Here is a 21,446-nt window from a genome sequence, read left to right as displayed (position 1 = left end):
TGGTGAGAACACTATCCTGCATTGTTCTTGACAAAGTGTACTATTTTTGTTTCAAGTTTCTTATTTTTCCTGTAAAGCCAAGTTTAAAGTATGTTAAGGCTGAATTCATTTGTACTGGGTAATATAATGAGATCTTGTACTTTTTACTTTCAGACAACCAGCCAAGAACAGCAATCTGAAAAAGAAATATGTATCCAAAATTGCCAGGGAAACCTGCTGTTTAGATATGCTTTCTGAGAAACCACATGGCAAATGAATGTCGTCTTTGTCTCCAGTCCCAGCAGCCTGGTTCTCCTGGTGAATTGCACTAGCCGACTTGAGCTTGTTTTTTTTTTTTTTTTTGTGAGGAAGATCGGCCCTGAGCTAACATCTGCCAATCCTCCTCTTTTTGCTGAGAAAGACTGGCCCTGGGCTAACATCCATGCCCATCTTCCTCCACTTTATGTGGGACGCCGCCACAGCATGGCTTGACAAGCGGTGTATCAGTGCGCACTCAGGATCCCAACCAGCGAACCCTGGGCCGCTGCAGCGGAGCACGCGCACTTAACCACTTGCGCCACCGGGTCGGCCCCTTGAGCTTGGTTTTTAACTCAGCTATTGAAATGGCACTGACAGCAAGACTTAAATGCTGGCGGTTGTGATCCCAAGAGGTTACTTAAAATGGTATCAGCCCGCGTGAGCTTGACACTGTTTTTCGTTTCCTTTGTTTGGTTCTGAGACTGCTTGATCCGTGGCTGCTTGGAAGCCTTCTTCTTTAAAGTTCATTCTTAATGGCCAGTTATTCTCTGCTGTTAAAATATAGGGTGAGTTTTATCTCAACCACATGATGAGCCAAAGAGCTGAGTCCAGACTGTGGGTTTTGTGAATTTTGGTAGCGGCAGTACTAATAGTGATAAGAAATAATTTAGGTCTAGAAGCCTTAGAACAGAAGGTCAGAAATGGATCCTAAGACATGCAAGTAGTATCTTGGCACATTAGGCCCTAGGAAGGGCTGTCTTGAGGTCACTTCCATGTGGCTTCACTGGAAGTACAGGTGACAAATGGCATATGTCTTAAATTCCTAGAAGCCATCATCTCTCTCAATAAACTGTTTCAACACTCTATCAGTCAGAGAATGATGGGCTTTCAGAAGGGAAAGGGGCCTGGAAGGGCATGTGTTCTAGCTCCTGCTACATCTCTACCAAGAGGCATCATCCAACATTCTCTTGACCACTCTGGTCATTTCTGAGAAGAAGGGGGGATTCCACAAATTGGGAAGTAGTCCATACCATTGCTTAAAAGCTCTGCCTAAAGATACTGTGTTTCTTTCAGCCAAAATTTGCCCCCAGTGAACTTGTGCCCATGTGTTTGATTATTTCTCACAGAAACTTTACAGACAGTTGGTTGGGATTATTTGGATTTTCCATTTTGCAGATGGAGAAAGCTAGTCTTGTCGCTTTAACCACTTAGTATTGTGGTAACTTGACTTGAGTAAACCTTGCCAGCCTTATGCTAACTCACTGTTACCGAGGCAAGCAGCTGAATCTTGGGTACTCTCTGTATTCAGTGTTGCTCTGGTGGTGTCTTTGCGCTTCATTCTCTCTATAACTAAGGTTATGAGTGTGAAAGCATGTGACCAATAGTAGATGTTGGGTGAGGTTTCATTAAAAGTATAGACTAGAGTCAGGTGGAGCCAGATTCAGTTTTGCTCTCTGCCGCTTGTTGACTTCGTAACCTCAGAGAAAGTATGTAATTCTACAAAACTCAAATTCTCCATCTATAGAATCAGGTTAATCGTTATAGCTATATGACTGAATGAAGATCAAATGAAATAATACATAGAAAGTGCTAATGTAGTGACCAGCTAATAATGGTTAATAAATGTTAAAAAAAAAAAAAAAAAGCTGGCTTCTATTATTGTTGTTATTACTATAATCATTATATAGCAACGTCCTTAAATCCTGCCCTCTCACCAAGGCAACGACAGGATGGCTTCTGCTCATCCTTCTGTCCTACTTTTCTTCCTGTATTCTTGATTTATTGGGAATAACAATGCTAGCATTATAAGAAAGGGAGGTGGGCGTACAGTGTTTCTGGCCCCTGGGAAGTGCTCTTCTTTCATAGGAAGAAGTTTCGGGAGTTATTTTGGTAGTCTGCCTTGTTGCCAGAACTGGAAATTGGGAGTTAACTTTTTTTCCCCTGCTTATAAGAGAAGCACCTTCACTCAGTAAGATCATGGTTGGATCTATTTTCGGAGACTGTTTCCTCCTCTGTGGCTCTGTCATTGAAGTATACATTTTTAACAATCCATGTCATCCTACTGTGTCCTTGTGGTCCAGATTCCTCAGTCCATGGTCTTTTTGGTTTTATTCCAGATATATCTAGTTTGTTTTTTTCCCCTAGAAATGTTGATTTCATCTAAATCTTAAAATTTTTTGGCATAAAGTTTTGGATTTTAGAATTTGCAGTATCTCTAGGTCTAGCTTGCTTTTCATTCCTGATATTTGTTTCTTCTTTTTTTCTTGATCAAACTTATCTGAGGTTTTCTTTTCTTTTCTTTTTTGGTGAGGAAAATTGGCCCTGAGCTAACATCTGTTTCCCATCTTCCTCTTTTTGCTGAGGAAGATTGTCCCTGAACTAACATCTGTGCCAGTCTTCCTCTACTTTGTATGTGGGATGCCACCACAGCATGGCTTGATGAGCAGTGTGTAGGTCTGTGCCTGGGATCTGAACCCACAAACCCTGGCCTGCCGAAGCAGAGTGCACAAACTTAACCACTATGCCACTGGGCCGGCCCCATCTATTTTTTTTTCAGTCATTTGAAAGAACCACCTTTTGGTTTTATTGATCCTTGCTATTGAGCATTGGTTTTTGAATTCATGAACTTACATTCTTACCTTTATCTACTTTCTATGGGTTTATTCTGGAGTTTTTTCCTCTTCATTTGGACAACTAAGCTTATTAATTTTTTTTTAATAATTTTATTTATTTATTTATTTTCTCCCCAAAGCCCCAGTAGATAGTTGTATGTCATAGCTGCACATCCTTCTAGTTGCTGTATGTGGGACGCGGCCTCAGCATGGCCGGACAAGTGGTGCGTGGGTGCGCGCCCGGGATCCTAACCCGGGCCACCAGTAGCGGAGCTCGCGCACTTAACCGCTAAGCCACGGGGCTGGCCCCCAGCTTATTAATTTTTAATTATCTCTTTTTTCTAATATATGCATGTAAGGCTGTAAAATTCCTTTTAAGCATTACTTTAACTTCCTTCCACAATTTTTGATATGTAGTATTTTGTTTTGTAAAGTTTATTGAGGTTTAATTTACATACCATAAAAATATGCTCCTTTTAAGAGTACAGTTTGATGAGCTTTGACAAATGAAACACCACCGTAATCAAGATATAGAGCATTTCCATCACCCCCAAAAGTTCCCTCATGCCCTGTTTTTGGTCCCGATAGTTTGGTCTTTTCTATGACGCCATGTGAATGGAATCACACAGTATACAGTCTTTTGTGTTTGGTTTCTTTCATTTAGCGTGCTGTTTTGAGATTCGTGCATGTTGTTGCATGTGTCTAGAGTTGTTCCTTGTGATTGCTGAGTAGTTTCAGTTGTATGGATACACCACAATTGGTTTATCTATTCACCATTGATATAGTTTTCAGTAGGAGCAAATGTATTTTAATTCTGCACTTGGGCTATAAATAAACATATTAGACTATTCTGGATTTGAAATTATCTGGGCATTTTTCAAATTTAAATTTTTATTTGGGGTTTGGCATTTTGGAAGTTCTTCTGTTAGCGGGTAAGCACGTGCTCACGTGACTCACTTGGGCCCTTCCTCCCTGTAGCAGTCTGGGTCCAGCCATGAGACAGAAACCACACAGTAGATTAAACAGGGGAAGTTGAATGCAAGGAATTCTTACCTATTTTAAAGAAGTAACTATAAGATATAGGGAAACTATATGGTTCCCAAGCACTCAGGGAGCACACCCAATGAAGGACAAACCACCAGGGGTTCAGACCTCAGTGGGGGGTGGGGTTCAGACCTCAGTGGCGGGTAGGGTTCAGACCTCAGTGGAGGGTAGGGTTCAGCCGTGGCATAGCAGAGGAGTTCACTGCGTTGGCTAGACCAGAGCTGGGCCAAAGGCTCTGGGCACGCCATAGACTACCCTCTGGAGGTGATCAGCAGTAAGTGACATGGGTGTGCAGTGGGGGTCTGGGTGCCGGCGGGGTCAGGAGGCCTTCAGAGCCTGTGAGCATCTGGTGGCTCTGGTGTCTGCGTTGACAGGTCTGCCAAAAGATTATGGCCAGGCCCAGGCTGCAAGGTGGCAGAGAAACCAGGTTCTGGGCATAGCTGGGCTGCACTCCACTAACTGTCCTCACAACCACGCTGCTGGCCCTGTGCCGAACACTCAGGAGAGCCTCCTCCTCCCTGCACTGTCCCTCCAGCCTCTGCTGAGAAAGCTTCGCATCACACACACTTGAAAGGAGCAGTGCTTCAGGTGCCGCTGTTGATCACAGAGGAGGTGCATTCAGAGCTGAGAGGCAGTCAGTTGGTAACTGATACACTCTCCCTGTTCTTTTGAAAGGAAATACTATCAAATCAAAAGCAGTACTAATCATACACTTGTGCTATCAATAATCAGACACTTCATGAGGGGAAAAGGGTTTATGAAGATTAGAACTTGCAAAAAATCTGTTTATAGACACATATAAACATCACATTAATTATGAAATATACCTTCCCATTATATTACCAGACATGTCATGGTATTATCACTATTCCCCTGTCTCCCTGTCAGTCAGATCCCAGGTTGGAGGCAGTTTCTTTCTTTATGATGCTTGCTCATTATAGAAAACATATAGGATACAAATTTTAAAGAACATTTTCAGACCAGAGAAGCTAAGTGTTTTTAACTCTGAGCTTAGATCAGTTTACTGCTAGGAATATGGTAATCATCCTTTCTGAACCAAAACACTATGACACACAATCTTTACAAAGAGTTTTTTCTGGTTTGTGAATTTATACACATTTGAAAAGCATTACCATGGCATAAATTAAATCACATTTGATTATCCATACCAATTAAACACTTGTTGAAAAGAATAAAGGACTCTCCTCAAGTATCTAGGACATATACGTATTAATGCTTTTAACATAATAAGGAATAAAGCCATCTTTTTTAGACAGCTCTGAATCAGAAAAATAAAAGAAAAAATGATAAAAAATCCCTATTTAGCAGTTATGTGGTTTTGGCAGAATCAAAAGTCTTCCACACACACACACACCTCTGTCTAGACCTAAATTATACATTTGACACCACGGGGAGTTCAGAGCCCAAGACTTGATGGCTGTTGCAGAAAGATTCTGACATGCCTTGCAGATAAAACTTGTCTGCTTTTGTTGCAGAATTCTTTTTTTCTCAAAGGATATTGAGAGAATATTTCTTTTTGGGTATTTAGGTTGTAAATCTCTCACCCTTCATTACATGGGCCTGCCCAGCAGTAGGGCTTACAGAGTTTTTATATACTTTCCAGAAATTGAGTGCTGTTCACCTGCGAGTTTTCCCACTTTAAGAAAGCCCAAATTGTAAAAATTTAGGCCTGCAAAGTAGCTGACTCAGAGAGCTTTTATTTGCATTCTCAACTAGTTTTCTGTAAACATTTTGTCCTTCAAGTGTATTTAAATTGGATCCTGTTTACTCTGAAGATACTTTTTAAGACTACCTCTGTTGAATAAAATGAGATCAATTTGTTTTCAGATTTTGCTTGGGATTTGGGCTTCTTTTATTTGGCAAGATGAGAGAGAAAAGCCTGGCCTTTTTGTTGTCTTGGAAATTTCCAGCCCGAGAAAGTGTACAGAGGCACCACTTGCAGGGGTTCTTATGCGATTAGCCGGCTCTTTCCTGAATTATTAAGCTACATTAAAATAGCAGTGTGGTGCAGTTGGTGTTTTAGGTTTTGATATCTTCTGAAAGATTAATATCCCCACAAGAATGATGATACTTTTGATGTCTCCCTTTAGTGCTTTCAGATATCAAGAGCATCATATTCTGCTCTATTCTTGTACTCTGCCTTCTTTGGACATTTACAATTATTCTAGGAGGTTTAATTATTCTAGGAGGTTATGTGTTTGCTAACTTCCTGAAAGTTTTCCTCTCACAGTTTGGCTTCCTTAAGTGTGAAATTTATAAACCAATTTAAAGCTACTCTTAAAATAGAATTTTTCCCAAACAGCAATCATAAGCAACCAAGACTAGAGTGAATTTTTATGTCCATTTCTCCTTGTAACTTTATTGCTGTCATGACACTGGATGAGCTATACATTTTGATTTTGACGTGCATGGGTCAGTTTGGGGTAATTGACATAGCCTTATTTAACAAACTTATATTATACTCTTAGGCTTAGTTATTGATTACATATTTTCAAAGCTTCTGAAAAGCCCAATGTCTTACTAGTAATTGAGGGAATCCAATAAAAAGTCAATATCGTTTTCAAGTAAAGGCTTAAAGATTAAGGATATATAGTTCTCTATTAAATATTTATTGAGAACTCTTTGCTGCTGGCCTGACTCTCTGAAAATATATGAGATGTATTCCCTACTCTTGAATAGCTTCCACTTTAGTGAAAGGGAAAGGTAGTTGGGGAGAGAGAGGAGTTGGAGCTTGAGCTGGGCTGGAAGGTGGAATGGGCATTCTCTAAGCAGAAGACAGAATTATGTTCAGCAGAAGCGTGAAAGTGTGAAAAAATATGGCACCTGAAGGAATTTTGAGTAGCTATTAGTAATATTGACAAATGAACTCATAAGACCTTTCATTTATTTAACCTAATTTTATTAGTTCCCCGTATCTCACATACGATAGTTACTTGAAATAACAAGATTTGCATTTTGTTTTTAAAAATTCTACAAGTCAGACTTTTCCCTGAATTAGAGCGAGCAGCCCTGAAAAAGTACGATTTCTTTCTCTCAGACTCTGACCACAGGGATTCTTCCTTCTCTCACCTTCTGTGTGTAGCACATGTTGCCTTGATGGAGTTGGCTCAGGCTTTGCAGTCAGACATGCCAGGGCTCATACCCTAACTTGACCACTTACACTTACTGGCACTTGGGCCATGGGCAAATTCCTGTATCTCTATGTGCCTCAGTTTCCACCTCCATAAAAGGTGGAAAAAAAGTATTACCGTTCCACCTCTGTAAAAGGTGGAAAAGGGTACTTTTTTGAGATCCACTATACATATCCAGCACCTGTCAGACACTTGTGCTAGGCCTGTACTGAGCAGGAATAGGGATGATAGAGGAGTGTGAATGAGTAAGGGTGTGTATGGGCCAAGAAGCATGTGGCAGAGTCCCTTCACACTAGAAGTGGAGATAAATGAGGTAGTTAGTCATGAAAACAAGCTACAGTCAGAGGCATTACTAAGTGCCTAATGATTGCTAACAGTAATTAGAGCTTTTAATTGAGTGCTATGTGCTAGGCATCGTGCTCAGCACTTTACATGCATTGTGTCATGTAATCCTTAGAATAGTCCATGAAATAAGTAGTATTATCCCATTTGAGATCCATTATTCTTTTGTATTAGGAGTATGAAAGTTCCTTATGGGTTCTTGCTTTGGAAAGCCAGAGTCATGATGTTAGGAAGAAATCTGGGTTTGGTCAAAACTGTATTACCTTTGGCCAAAGGCTGTCATAAAACCCATAAAACAAAACAAAACAACAACAAAAAGCAGGTGCATTGTGATTTTCAGAATAAGTTGTGACAGTTCATGCCAGAACAGAGTTGGAGCAATTTCTAAGCATGCGAAAGTACAACTTCAAAAATTAATTTTGTCATGTAAATTTAAGGATGATTTGCAATAAATCACAAAAAATAACAATATGCCAGTAATATACTTTATAATATAGTAAAACTCCATTATTTAAAGAAAAAAACTTTTTGTCTTTTTCTTTATACCATTTATCAAATCATATCCTTCATACACACACACGCACACACACAGTATGCACTGAGCCCTCTCTGGGGAAGGCTCTCTGGATGCAGTCTTCAGGTTGTTTGAGGCCACTCTTCTGACCCACATCAGAGCTCTTGTCATTACGTCACCAAATTTCTTTGTTTTACCCAGGCTTAAGGTCTGCATTTCATTCCATTCCTCTTGGTAAATATTTTATAGACATGCAGTCATGTTTTCTTCGGTTGGAATTCTGATAACAATTCCATGTATTGATTTGAAGTAATCATAAACTCAAAATGGGGTTGAAGTAATCATTGATAATAGTTCTGCAGCTTTTCTCCCTTGTTGGAGAGGCATTAGGAGGATCTTATAACGGACTGATGGAAGCATAATTTGGCATGGCCAGAGTTTGAATCAGAGGAAATCTCGCATTAAAATTCTGCGGGGGTTCATTTAAGGAGTGAGATCTTTTGGAATTGAACAGTCTAGTGCTTCCTTAACCCACACAAGTTGTGATTCAGTTGTCAGCTTCCTTGTTTTCTGCTTGACTATCTTCTCACCCATCTGCTGAGAGATTACTGCATCACCTGAATCTTGTCTTACTAGAGTCACCTCTCCCCAGTCTAGAAGCCACTCCCAGATAGAGAAAGTTCACCTCAAGAAAGGGTAAGTCTCTTTGGTGGAACTCAATCAGTGCCCTGGATGCCTTTTGACTGACCTTTGTACACTTTCTCTACTGCACTTTTGCTAACCTTCCAGTGGCTGGTGTTGAAGGTATGGGATGGCATGTTGGTGGCTTCATTTGACTTTTAGCTTCGATCAAGCTTCCTTGTCATCTTGCTAAATTCCAAAGGTGTGTTCTTTCCTCATTCTTGGCCACCGTAAAATATCACCTGTGACAGGGCATCAGCCTGACTCAGCTGTGCAGAAGGGATGACGTGTTTGAGAAGTCCTGTTTGTGACGTTGGAGGCAGAATTGTGAGCGCTCAAGTACAGTGTGTACAGAATTTAAGCTTATCTTTAAACACTGTGGCAGATCTCTCTGTGGTGGTTTTTAACCGACATCTCATGGCACCATTTGCACTACAGACTTCTGAGGTGAGGGTTTCTAGGAGCAGAACAGAGCTTTGAAATAGATCTAAACGCTGTACCTGGGAGGAGGACCAGACCTGTCTGTTCACCATGGGCCTTGTTGCCAAAGCAGGATGAAGCTCTGCGGTACATTCTGATGTGTTTAGTCTAGCTTGGCTCTGCTGATTCAAGATAGGTTAATCGTCAGTGTAGTTCCTATGAGTTATCTCTCGTGATGAAACATCTTCTCAGTTGTTCTCCAGGCAAGTTGTGCAACTGACATTGACATGGTATAACTCAGAATTTCAGAGTTGCTAAGGCTATTTGAGAAAAAATCAGTTCCCATCAGCCTTCTGTATTTGTACTAATGCTGGGAATCTGAGGATTTTGCTATGGTCTGGCCTGGAGGAAATAAGCCAGATTCATCTGATTTGGGGCTTCTCACACAGAGTTCACTAGAGACACTTCTGTGTGTCTGGTGTGTGTCCTGCACCAGATTGTGAGCTCATCAAGCTCGGTTCTTATAGCAACAGCAGCTACTATTTATATTACTCACATATTTCCTCCATTTTCCAAAAAAGGATTTAAGGTAGTAGCTCTCACTTATCCACTTTCTTTCTGGTGTGCACCAGACACTATGTCCTCTACATTACAATATATACCTGTAAACCTCACAGCTTCCTTTGTAGGATAGATAGTGTTGTCTTCTATTGAAAACTGAGGAAACTGAGGCACGTATTAGATGACTCACCCAGCTACCAAGCACAGAGCTCCCATGGAGCCCAGGTCCACCCGACTTAAAGCTGGTGCTCTCGCCCCTACGCCTGCTGCTTCTCCAACAGATCTTGCCATTCATGTTCATGTTGCTTGACAGTGGTCCTGCCTAGTAGAGCTGACAGTAAAGTTGGTTGATTCGATTTGAATCATGTTTGGTAACCTTGAGTTAAGTCGCTGCCCCTCAGCAGCAATGCCGTGCACGTAGTGGGCACGTGGTGTTTTTACATGAGGAAAGGCCGCAAAGTAGGCAGCATTGGGATTTGGAAACCAAATCCCAGAGAAGTCAACTAACTTGCCTGAAATCACCCATCATCACTAGCGGTGGCATTTTTGAATGTGAGGGCCATCTGTGACATATCTAATGTCAGCTAAATTCAGAATTTTTCCAGCCTTCACACATTTTTCACTAACACAGGCCCATTTCCAGAAACCCTTCAAGTGGCGGTTACAGTCTCTTCCAGTTCCTTGCTGGGTCACTTTGGGCAAATTATCCTCATATCCTTATTGACCTCTTATCCTATTGACCTCTTATTGCCCACTCTTACCCTCATTAACCTCATTTGTAAAAGGAGGACACTACTACCTACCTCACAGGTGGATTCAATGAAATAGTGCAGCTAGACGGCTTAGTTCAATGCCAAACACATGGCATATGCTCAAGTAATTAACATATTTCTTCCATGCCTGTGTGTAGAATCCAGTAGTAAGACAGCATTGTATCCTGCTGAAACAGGGTGAGGCTGAATTTTGGATTAAAAAAGATGCCTACATTAGGATACAGCACATTTCCAGAGACCACATCTTTTAAGAGAAGTCTCATCTGCACTTAACGTTGTTGTCTGTCCTTGCTCAGACATCCGTCAACAGACATTATAGACTGGGTAGAAGGCAATGGTGAGTGAAGTCTCGTTGTTTATTAGACAGTAGTGAGTGAGAGCAACCATAAAACATCAGTACTGGCTCTCAGACCCAGAGCCCATCCTTTTCCATTTACCCAAGACTGATGTGTTGATTAGCATCCAAGTGGTCAGAGAATTCTAAATAACCCTGATTATGAGGCTTATTTTAGTTTCTCCTTCCTTCTGTGACTTCTCCCAGGAACAGTCAAAAATCCCTGTGCTTGGTCTGTTCTCTTCAGCACAACCCACCTTCAGTAATGAGCCTGTGGCTCTGGGCTTGGCATTCATTTTATCTTATCCAGAAGGATCATGCCGTATTCTTTTGATTATCTCATTCTTTCCAAAGAGTATTTCTTATAGTAGAAGTTCATTTTTGTCTGAATAAAAAATTAAAATGGACATGCCCTTTAGAGATGACTAAGCCAGGACTGGAGAGCTACTTCTTATCAGTCAGTATAAAACACAGAAATTTTAATCAAGTGAGCAGAGACTTCCTTCAATTTCAAAAGAAAGTTGAGAGGAATATAAATTCCTTGAGGGCAGAAGTCACTCCTTATTCCACACGGAGTCCTCTCATCACCTCACCCAGAGCTATGTGGCACGTGGTAGTGCTCAGGGGAAGCTTGCTCCCTTGATTTCAGTGGCTTCCATTATTGTTTGACTGGAAATGAGGGGCAGTGTATTCATTCCTTCAACCAATGTTATACTTAGTATAGTGAACAAGACAAAGTCACTGCCCTCATAGAACTTTCATCCTAGTAATAGACCAATAAATAAGTAAAAGAAAATAAATAAGAATGATTACAAAGTGCCATGATTGTTTTGAAGGAAATAAGTTAGGGCCTGAGATAGAGAAGAATGGAGAGGAGGCGACCTTTCTAGATAAGATGGTCAGAGAAGCCTTCCTCGGATTCTCTGAGGAGTTGACATCTGAGCTAAGGCCTAAAGGATAAGGAGGAACTGAGGCGGAAGGATCATTAACTGCGTAGGCCTTGAGGACGGGAAAGAGTGTGGCCTGTTTGAGGATCGGAAATAAAGCGTATTGGTCCTGAGCCAAGGGGATAGTGGTAGGTAGTGAAGTTGGAAGGGGACAATGAGGCCAGAGATGTAGGGCCTTTGTAGCCCCTGGTGAGTTGTTGGATTTTACTGTAAGTGCAGAGGGAAACGTAAGGATGATATTATCTGGTTCACATCTACAATTTTAATTATTTTTGTTGCTGTGAGATTGTGGTGGCCTGAATTGAGGGTTAGAGGTAAAGATGGAAAAAACTGGTATATATATATCCTCCCACTTGGGAGGATGGTGGTACCATTCCTGAGATGGGGAATCCTGGGAGGAGTAAGGAGAAGAGGTTTGGAGATGGGGGCCGGAGGGGGGTGGGGGATGAAGAGTTTTGTTGTGGATGTGTTAAATTGCAGATTTCTGTGAGATAACCAGGGACTGAGATATCCAGTAGGATCTAATCTGGATGTGCGAGTCTGGAGTTCAGAGGAGAATTCTGGTCTAGAGAGGTAAATGTGGGAGTCACAGTGTAGAGAGGATGCTTAACTCCTAGTAGATAGATGAGATATAAGGGGTGATATTTCCCCTGGCTGGTGAAAACAGCTCAAGCTACCCTGCATGGCCAGTTTGAGAATTTGCTCCTTCAGGATGCTAGCTGTTAGAAAACCGTAGAACCACAGTTATTTTCACTGCAAGATATCCACTTGAAATTTATTTATGCCACCAAGGACCAGGAAGGTGAAATGCTATACTTGGTGCCATAAAACCCTTCTCTGAGCTTGTTTTCAGAAAAATCCATATCTGGATGGTGTGATCGAGTCATTAGCAGTGACTGGCTGGCTGTGTTCTAATACGTCAGGTGTAACTTAAGCCCCGAAGGCCTCTGGGCAAGTAAATTAGTCTGAAGGTGGCTGAGATAAAGCAAGGGTGCTTGTTGTTGCCCCTAAATTAGAATCAAGGGCAAAAAGCTGCATAGAAATTGGAAAGCTAGAAGAAGCTTTAACCAGACACAGGTAGCAATTATTTTAGGAGAATTTTGCTGCCAGGAAAACAAGAAGGAAGATGTAGAATCATGCTTATCAAACTTGAGGATTTATAAGAAACACCTGAATAGCTTCTTTAGCATGCAAAGTCCTCTGCCTCACCTCCCGGGGAGTCTGATCAAGTAGCTCTGGGCTGGGGCTCAAGAGTCTGTATTTTTAACAAGTGATTCCAATACAGGTGATCCATGGATCATACAGAGAGAAGCATTGAGTCTATACAGACTTTTGAGATCATCTGGGCAGCCCTCTCTCTGCAGATCGGGAACAGGCCTAGGGAGGAGAAGGGGCTTGCCTAAAATTGCAGAACAAGTTGGAAAGCCAGTGCAGCTCCACTAACTTACATTTCTTCACTCTGCAGTTGACTCTTCCTCCTAATGGATGGATAAAAAGCAAGTCTCCCCTCACAATTCCCAACACTTCTTCCTTCATTGTAGTTTTTCTTTTCTTTTTTGTATCACATTCTGACATAAGAGTAATTTACTCTAACCTATTGTGTTAATTATCATTTGTCTGTGTCACCTCACTAAAATGTAAGCTTCACAAGGGCGATGATTTTTGTTTTTTTTCACTGAAGTACCTTATGTGCCTTGGACAGTGTCTGGCCCATAGTAGGTATTCAATGAGTATTTGATAAATGGATGGATGAAGAATGTTTTGTTAAACTATAAATAAGTGAACAGGCATTGTGGGAAAGTGCCAACCCTTAGGCATTGTTAGCCCAAAATAGAGTAGAATATTTTCTTTCTCACTTGTTTGATTCTGGCTGAAATCAGAGGTTATAGGAACAGTTTGTTTATGGGAGATTAATTAGAGACTTTCCAATAATATTAATAACAATATTAATAACAGCAACAACAGTTATTAGTAACAGTGGTAACTACCATTTATGGAATGCTTACTATCTGCCAATTACCTACTCTATGAAGTTCTACACTAAGAACATCATAGCCATTAACTCATCTAATCCTCATTACAGCCCAAGGATGGAGGAACTTAGTATTTGTCTATTTTCCAGAGGAGGAAACTGAGGCTCAAAGACGTGTATTTGTCCAAGGTTACACAGCCAGTAGAGGTTTAGGATCTGTGATCCAAAAGATTAAGTCCTTAACTACCAGTAACATTCAGTATTAGGTTTGGGGTGTTCTCTGTTTGGAGAACGAATTGAAAAAGCTAAAGACTAGGCAAGCATCACTTTTTGGGGTGTTGCTGGGCCAAGAACCCAACCTCCTAGACGGTATAAAACCACAGCCTGGAAAGAAAGATGCATCTTTTTCAGCCCAACTTTCCAGCTTTCCCTCCCACTCTCCAGTCTTTCCAGTCTCACATTACAAAGAACCTTTCGTGAGGCTTTTCTCACTTTTCAGACAACCTTCCTGGCACGGGCCAAGGAAAATTCCTGTGGTGACAGGTCACTAAACCATTTCTAGGGAGGCCACTGTAGCACTTCACACTCATTCACACCCCACCCGCTAAAGGAAGGGTGGACAGAAAGAGGCCCCTTCACCCACCTTCCTATACCACTTCCCTTTTGGGGCCTCAGGAAGGAGCTGTGGGAGATGACGATTCTATAAATTTCTCGTACGACTTGAGTGAGCCTTTGAGTTCTTGAAACGCTGTACCTATTAAACTGGCTGTGAGCTCACTGAATTTATCACTGCCTGCTGTGGATAAAGTCAGCATTCATTCCCACCCCTGCCAGCCAGAGCTGGCCTTGCTTGGATTCAGTGAACACTCCATACATATGGCAACGAAGCCACTCGCCCAACAGCGGCAGACACAGGTTGAACACGAGTATGCTCCTGGGCTCTAGTGTAGAGAGAGGGTTGTAACACGCACTGCTGTCTTGAAGCACACGGTGCACCAGGCACTGTGCTAACAGCTTTATTTAACTCTTATAATAAACGTGAGGCATTGCTGGTCCACTTCTGTAGATGAGGAACACCTGGAGAGACTGGTAACTTGCCAGAGTCTCATCACATTAGCAAGAGGCAGAGCCATGCTTTAATCACAGGTCAAGTTGGTTCTAAAGCCTGTGCTTTGCTAGTCTGCTCTTCTGTGTACTGGTTAAGAGCATGGACTCTGGAGCCACACTGCCTGCCTTTGAATCTTGACTCTGCCGCTTACTAGCTGTGAGACACTGGGCAAGTTACTTAGCCACCCTCTTCCTCGGCTTGTTCACCCGTAACATGAGGATAATAATGTACTCAAATCATAGGGTTGTTGCGAGGATTAAATGAATCAATATATGTGAAGCACTTAGTGTCTGGCACATAAAAAGCACTGTATAAGTGCTAGTGATTATTATTAATTTATATATCAAGTCTTGTTTTTTTCTCTGGATGATGGCAGCTTAATCTCAGAAGTTTCGGGGTTTGTTCAGTTATCTCACCCGCCTACCCAAGCGTTGTGTCTATATTCCCAAGACACTAATATAGATAATCCATATAAAGTGCTTAGACTGGTGCCTGGGATATGATTAGCCCATGGTAAATGTTAGTGATAATTAGTAGGACAATGCCAAGACGTTGGGGGTGTGGGAAGGCAGGGGTGGGGGAGAGCATCTGATCCTTAGTGAGCATCCATCCTCCCTGGTGTGGTGTCCAGAAAAAGGCATGGTCACCATCCAGATGCTCATCTCATGGGTAGGACAAGAACTAGGAGGCAACCATTATTTTGCAGATACCAAGTTACTGTTATGTTAGTGCCCTAACAATGAATACGTATGTAATTAATTTAGAAGATGGGGAGATGAAAGTATTATTCATTAAGTTCCTGGTCAAGGCACAGTAAATCAAAGAGATCAGCACTTAGAACTCTCCCAGGGATAAATTGTCTCAAAAAAGCTTGGTGGTGTACCATGCATTTGAATGAACTGTCACTTTCCAACCACCACCACCCCAAACTTGGTCTGACCACAGTGTCCTCCTCCTTCTGCCTGCCTTCTGGGTGCCTGGCAAGGCTGGGCCTGTCAGCTCTTCTGCCACTGATCTGGTCTTTGTCATGACTGTACTTTCCACTTCTATTCTAGCTGAAGAGTTGGACAGTGGAGGACCTTCAGAAGAGGCTCTTGGCCCTCGACCCCATGATGGAACGGGAGATTGAAGAGATCCGGCAGAAGTACCAGTCGAAGCGGCAGCCAATCCTGGATGCCATTGAGGCTAAGAAGCGGCGGCAACAAAACTTCTGAGCACAGCCGGGCCAGGAGGCTCCCGCCTCCACACGGGCCTGCGGTGAACTCTGGATTGCTCGCCACCCACATTTGTTAGCTGCACTTCTGCTTCACCATTTCTCCACAGCACCTTTGTGAACTCAGGAATGTGCGCCAGTGGGAAGGGCCGCCTTGACAGTCAGCGTGCCATCTTGATGTGTGTATTTAAATTGGTCAGGTATATCATTTCAAAGGACTTATACTGGCGCTTTTAAACTCAGAGTTTTAAACCCCAAGAACAGAGACTCCTAGTTGAGTGATAGCTGGGAAAGTTTTACATAATGTCTTTTGTTTTTCTTCCCCCAATAGCTTGCAATTGTTCTTTCTGGAAGACTTTTAAAAAATATATAAATATGCATATATATATAAATTATAACTAGATTCCCCACTCAGTGTGGTGGCATCTTTGTACAGGTACAGTTTTAAACAGTTTGCCTCTTTTCTGTAAGATTATGGTACTGTGGAACATGAGGGCAGCGGACACCGGGAGGCTGTTGGGGTCACTCGACCCCCAGGAGCCAGCCTCCCCCTTTTGCAGGGATGCATTGAAAAATCAGGTTTGGGCCAGTTCTTTCACCATAGTTTCAGCCCTTTGGGTCGTCCCTGGCCCATGGAGCTGTGGGTGATGCCCAAGGGAAAGCCCTGGGGGTTACGTTCACTGTTTTAGTCCCCAGAGAAGCTGGCACCCTCTTTGCACTTTGCGAATTGGCTGTTGTGGTTTCAACGCCTTTCATCCATCTCCACTCTCCCAACTGCCCAGAGTCACAGCACAGATACTGCCCAGTGCCTTAAGAGGAGATTCGATCCAGTGAGGGGACAGGCCTGCCAGGCACTCCCAGGAAACATGGGGCTGTGTTCAGTCCGCAGAAGGGAAAGTTTCGAAATTCTCATTGTTTATGTGAAGATCACATACGTGGCATTTTGTTCCACGTTCCTTACAGACAGGGTTAGAGGGCATTGCTTTTGTGATCCACATTCAAATATGTGACTGTTTTCTTTTTTATTTTACTGCTAAGGGGTCTGGAAAGGATACATGAATAGCAGACTAAGATTTGTTCTCCAAGAGGCTCAACCCAGACATTTAGAATGCCAGAGCTGGAAGGGACCATAGACATCATCTGGCCTGCCTGAGGCTCCGAGAGGGGAAGTGACATGGCCAAAAGCACAAAGCAAGTTAAAATAAGAGCTGGGACTAGACCTCGAGGCTTCTTACTCCTGGGCCATTGAATCGTGCAGCCCCTTCTCTGAGAGAAGAAACTAGAAGCCCCTTCTCTGAGAGAAGACAGTTTGGGTTAAGTTGTCCCAGGGAACCTGCTAATGGAAACGTGCTCTTTGTCTCTCCAGTGGATGACTGGCTGTGAGGAGATTCCCAGGGGAGCTAGATCGTTCAGTTTCAGCCATTCCATGAGCTCTGGGGCATCTGCCAGAGAGCAGACAAGCCTCCTGCAGGCAGATTAGGGCCTAAAGCAGATCAGAGGGCTTTGCACAAGACAGCACTGAGCCATCCCTCTGCAGCATTGGCTCAAGGCCACATGTCATTTAGTCCCAGCTAAGAGCAGTTGGGAAAAGCAGATGTCTTTTTATTTTCTAATATCTCCTTCCCTCGGATAGGGGAGCTATGACTCAGTTGCACCTGAGGATACTGTAATTTCACTCCCTAATTGCTTTGCTTCCCCAAACCTGGGAATCAATGGAAGGGCAGGGAATGTTCCTCTTCTGTGGCCAGATTCTGTTCTTTGCAATTAAAGCGAATTTTTAAAAATACAAGAGGCAGTTGTTGGTCCGCAGGGCTTGGCCAGTTAAGCAGCTATGTGGCAGATACAGAGACTAGCGGACAATTTGAGGATCCCACTAGAATAATAAATGGCAGCTAGCATTGGCGACCACATATTATATGCCAGGCACTGAGCTAGACAGGCTCTTTATATATGGCAGCTCTTCACAATAACTCCATGAGTTAAGTGCTTTGTCTTCATTCCATAGATGAAGAAACAGGTTCAGTGAGAAAAAACATTCTTTCCCAAGGCAATACAGCTAGTAAGTGGTAGAATTTAGGATTTATAGTGTCACCATATGGGGCCAATATTTATAGGGAAAAGGAAAATCATAAGTCTTCTTAAAATTAAGTGACCACCTTTTCTTGCACAGACTAACTAACTCTAACTGGCATTTTTAGGTTGGGAAACAGCTGAATTAGTAGTCAAGTCTGACAGTCAAGTAAGTTTTAAAAACCAAACCATGGAGTATGGATTCCCCCACACCATCTGCTGTGCTAATTAACAGTCCTGCCTCAGTCTCTTTCTTTTTTAAAAAGGACTTTGCACTTGGCCAGACAGGAGGGGAATGCCCATTTTCTCCCTTCCTAAGCTAGATCCAAGTAAAAGAAGGTTCAGTTTTTCCCCATAAATATTCTTGGGTCATGAATCTTGATCTGGAGTTTGTTTTGTTTCAAGCACGTGTGCACCCAACATGCTAGTCCAACAAAGTACATTGCTCTCCAGTCTAACTAGACAGAGCCCTTTGGCCAGAACTCGGTTTCTTTGGGATCAGATAAATTTCCTGACAAGGTGTATTTGTTTTCTAGTGACAGGCAGAGGAGCAAGTCCTAGCCATTTTTTTCCTTGAATACTAAATTCAAGACAGATCAACTTGCCTCATTGAGCCCCGAGCTTCAGTCATTGCTTGAGCATTTGTAACTCAAGCTTCCAGTGAACTCTGAGCCCCTCACTTGTTCTCTTCTTCTAAGAAACAATGACCCACAACCAATTGTATCATTTAAAAAAATCTCAGATTCTCTAGGACTATCTCAATTGCTTTCTCATCAGTAATTTTGAAGCAGATTTCTATTTTTCTTTTGTCCCTTTTCCCAACGACCAGTTGGAAGGATGTATGAATGGATGGATATATAGATAGATAGATAGACAGACAGACAGACAGACAAACAGGACCAATACTCTGAAGCAACTTAAAAACTATAGCCTTGACTCCTTGAGACTGTAGATTTGGATCCAGGAAATATTTATTTAGCATCTGCCAGATGCCAGAAGTTTATTATACCATTTAGAACTCACTGGCTCTTACCAGTATCAGGAATGAGAGCAGTGACATCATTATAGGTCCTACAGATATTAAAAGGTTAATAACAATATTATGAACAACTTCATGCTAATAACTTCAACAACCTAAATAGTACGGACAAATTCCTTGAAAGATGCAAAGTCTCAAAGCTCACTCAAGAAGAAATAGATGATCTGAATAGCCCTATGTCTATTAAAACTGAATAGCTCTGGGAGATATAGGTATTATTGTCCTCATTTTACAGATAAGGAGACTGAGGCTCAGAGAGGTGAAGTCTGTTGCTCAAGGTCAGGTAGCTAAAATACGGCAGAGCTAGGATTCCAATCCAGGTCTTCTGATCCTTATTCTAGTGCCCTTTCCAGCATACCATGTTGCCTCTAAAGATTGCAGCTCCTTATTTACTGGAAAATTGTTCCTGCCCAGTCCACACCTCCCACCCCATCCTTCCTTAAGCACTGTGTTTGTGTTTTCATCAGGATTATATTCGTTGTATTTGGAATCCATGTTCTTTTTTGTGTTTGGAAAAACAAAAATCTCTTCCACCAGCTTGCACTCAGACCAACTTGGAAAAAAAAAAAGCTTAAATGCTGTTGCAGATGTACAACTTAAAAATGTGAAGTTTGTAGCTTTAACTTTTTGTAATGAAAACTAATAACACTGGCTTAAGTGCTGACTTGAAATGCTATTTTATACAGTTTGGATGTAAATAATCAGTCGAGGTCAGCAATTTGTATATGTGTGAGACATAGCTTCCTCCATTGCCTTTTCTTTTTTTAATTTGAAGTGCTTCCTGTGTGCTTTTGTTAGAATTGTTGTTCTTCCTCCTTCCTACACCGTGTCACCTTTGTTTTAAATAAACCGTCCCTTGGACCACAGACTGTCCTCTTTTTATAAATGAGATCCTCCATCTATAGCCTGGATAATGGTATTGTAAATCTTCATGCTATTGACTCTGTGGGGTGTTTATTCTAGAATCCAAAGCCGGGGGAGAGGAAGGTAGGGTAGAGAGTAAACTTTTGTGGGACACCGTCTGTGTGCCACCTACTGAGCTGGTTGTCAGGGCTATAAAGAAGAACCAGATACGGTTCTTGCAGACCAGCTGGGGAGTCAGTCAGGCGCACAACGCTGGAAATACTGTGTGTGGTAGAAGGAAGTACACGGCCTATGGACACAGGAGGGGGTGACAATCAGTTCTGCTGGGGGGTCCAAGGAAGCTTTTCTGGAGGAGGTAATACATCCCAAATTTAAAAGATGAGGAAGAGATGGCCAGGTCGAGAAAGGCTGAGAAGTGAGGGAGAGAAGGCATCCTGGCAGAGTGACAGCCTGTACAGAGGGTCCCAAGTGACAGTCTGGATGTAGGATCACTTTGGAATCCTTCATCTCTGTCCATTGTTGCACAAAACCAGGCCGGACACGGCCCAGCATCCAGAGGGGAGCAGCAGGGTCCTGCCCTGTGTGGCCCTTCTTAGCCAGAAAAAATTCTCTAGCTTGACCATAGGTTCTCTTAGTCTTAAAAGTTTTACCCCACAGCAGCGAAGGAACAGAGTTACACGGAAAAGTAAGTGCAGGTCTCCTGAGTCAACTGCTCTACAGTATTTCATATAATAGTTCCACAGTCTCTTTGTATAACTGTCATGCTATTCTTCTAGCTTTTTGGGAGTAAGGGTGATGTGTGTTTCCTGTTTCCTAATTTACTCACCTCACTCCCTGAAATATTCAGCCTACCTTCCTTCCTGTTGCCAGAGCTGATGATAGATGTTCCCTATCCATCAGACTGAGAACCTATGGCCAGAGGAGGGAAGGAGAGAGGAAGTACATTCATCTTTGCTAAGCACTTATTATATGCCGGACACAATGTAGAGCCTTTCAGAGTATCTCATTTTTTCTCATAGACTGAGGTATACACTACTACACCCTTTCCGTAGATACGTTATTCTCACAGTGTGCTGTACTGCCCCCTAGGAAATGTCTGGAAATGTCAGAGAGTGTTGTTGTGACAGCGATTGCAGGGCCCTATCAGCACTTAGTGCAAGGATGCTAGATGTCCTGCAGTGCATTCTGGGACAGTCCTACAAACAAAAAATTGCCCTGCATCCAGCACCACATTCAAATGTCCCACTGGACATTTCTCTTGGTGAGAAACTTATAAATACCTGATGCTAAACCAAATCTCATTTACGTCTGAACACAAAGTACTTTGTACAAGGTATTTTACTGTTAATTTTGCAGAAATGAACTGTGTAGAAATGGAGAGACACTTGTCGTTTGTTTTGGTTGGAACTTTACCAAAAGTTGGTCTCCATTTCAGAAAATCACATCCTCAGAAAATCACATCCTCAGTGGCAGCGATGCCTGCAATAGTTGAGTCACTAGTGGAGGACAACACACCAAGATCACTTAGATTTGTAGCTGTCATAGTCACAGTGATTCTGTGTA

The 21,446-nt window shown here is 42.3% G+C and overlaps 1 protein-coding gene across 1 annotated transcript in view; it reads left to right on the top strand.

Annotated features, from left to right (window-relative positions):
• Positions 1–19,885, top strand: part of STK4 (serine/threonine kinase 4) — an 89,320-nt gene extending 69,435 nt beyond the window's left edge. Inside the window, exon 11 of the mRNA XM_004430360.3 lies at positions 15,753–19,885. Within this exon, the coding sequence (XP_004430417.1) occupies positions 15,753–15,911 (159 nt within the window). The 3' untranslated portion in view covers positions 15,912–19,885. The remainder of the gene's footprint in view (positions 1–15,752) is intronic.
• Positions 19,886–21,446: the final 1,561 nt, after the last annotated feature.

This window comes from Ceratotherium simum, chromosome 21 (assembly GCF_057802395.1).
Source record: "Ceratotherium simum simum isolate JZ-2026a chromosome 21, ASM5780239v1, whole genome shotgun sequence".
NCBI classification, from domain to species: Eukaryota; Metazoa; Chordata; class Mammalia; order Perissodactyla; family Rhinocerotidae; genus Ceratotherium; species Ceratotherium simum.
The sequence above is the reverse complement of the archived record's forward strand: the minus strand, read 5'-3'. Positions and strand labels throughout refer to the sequence as shown.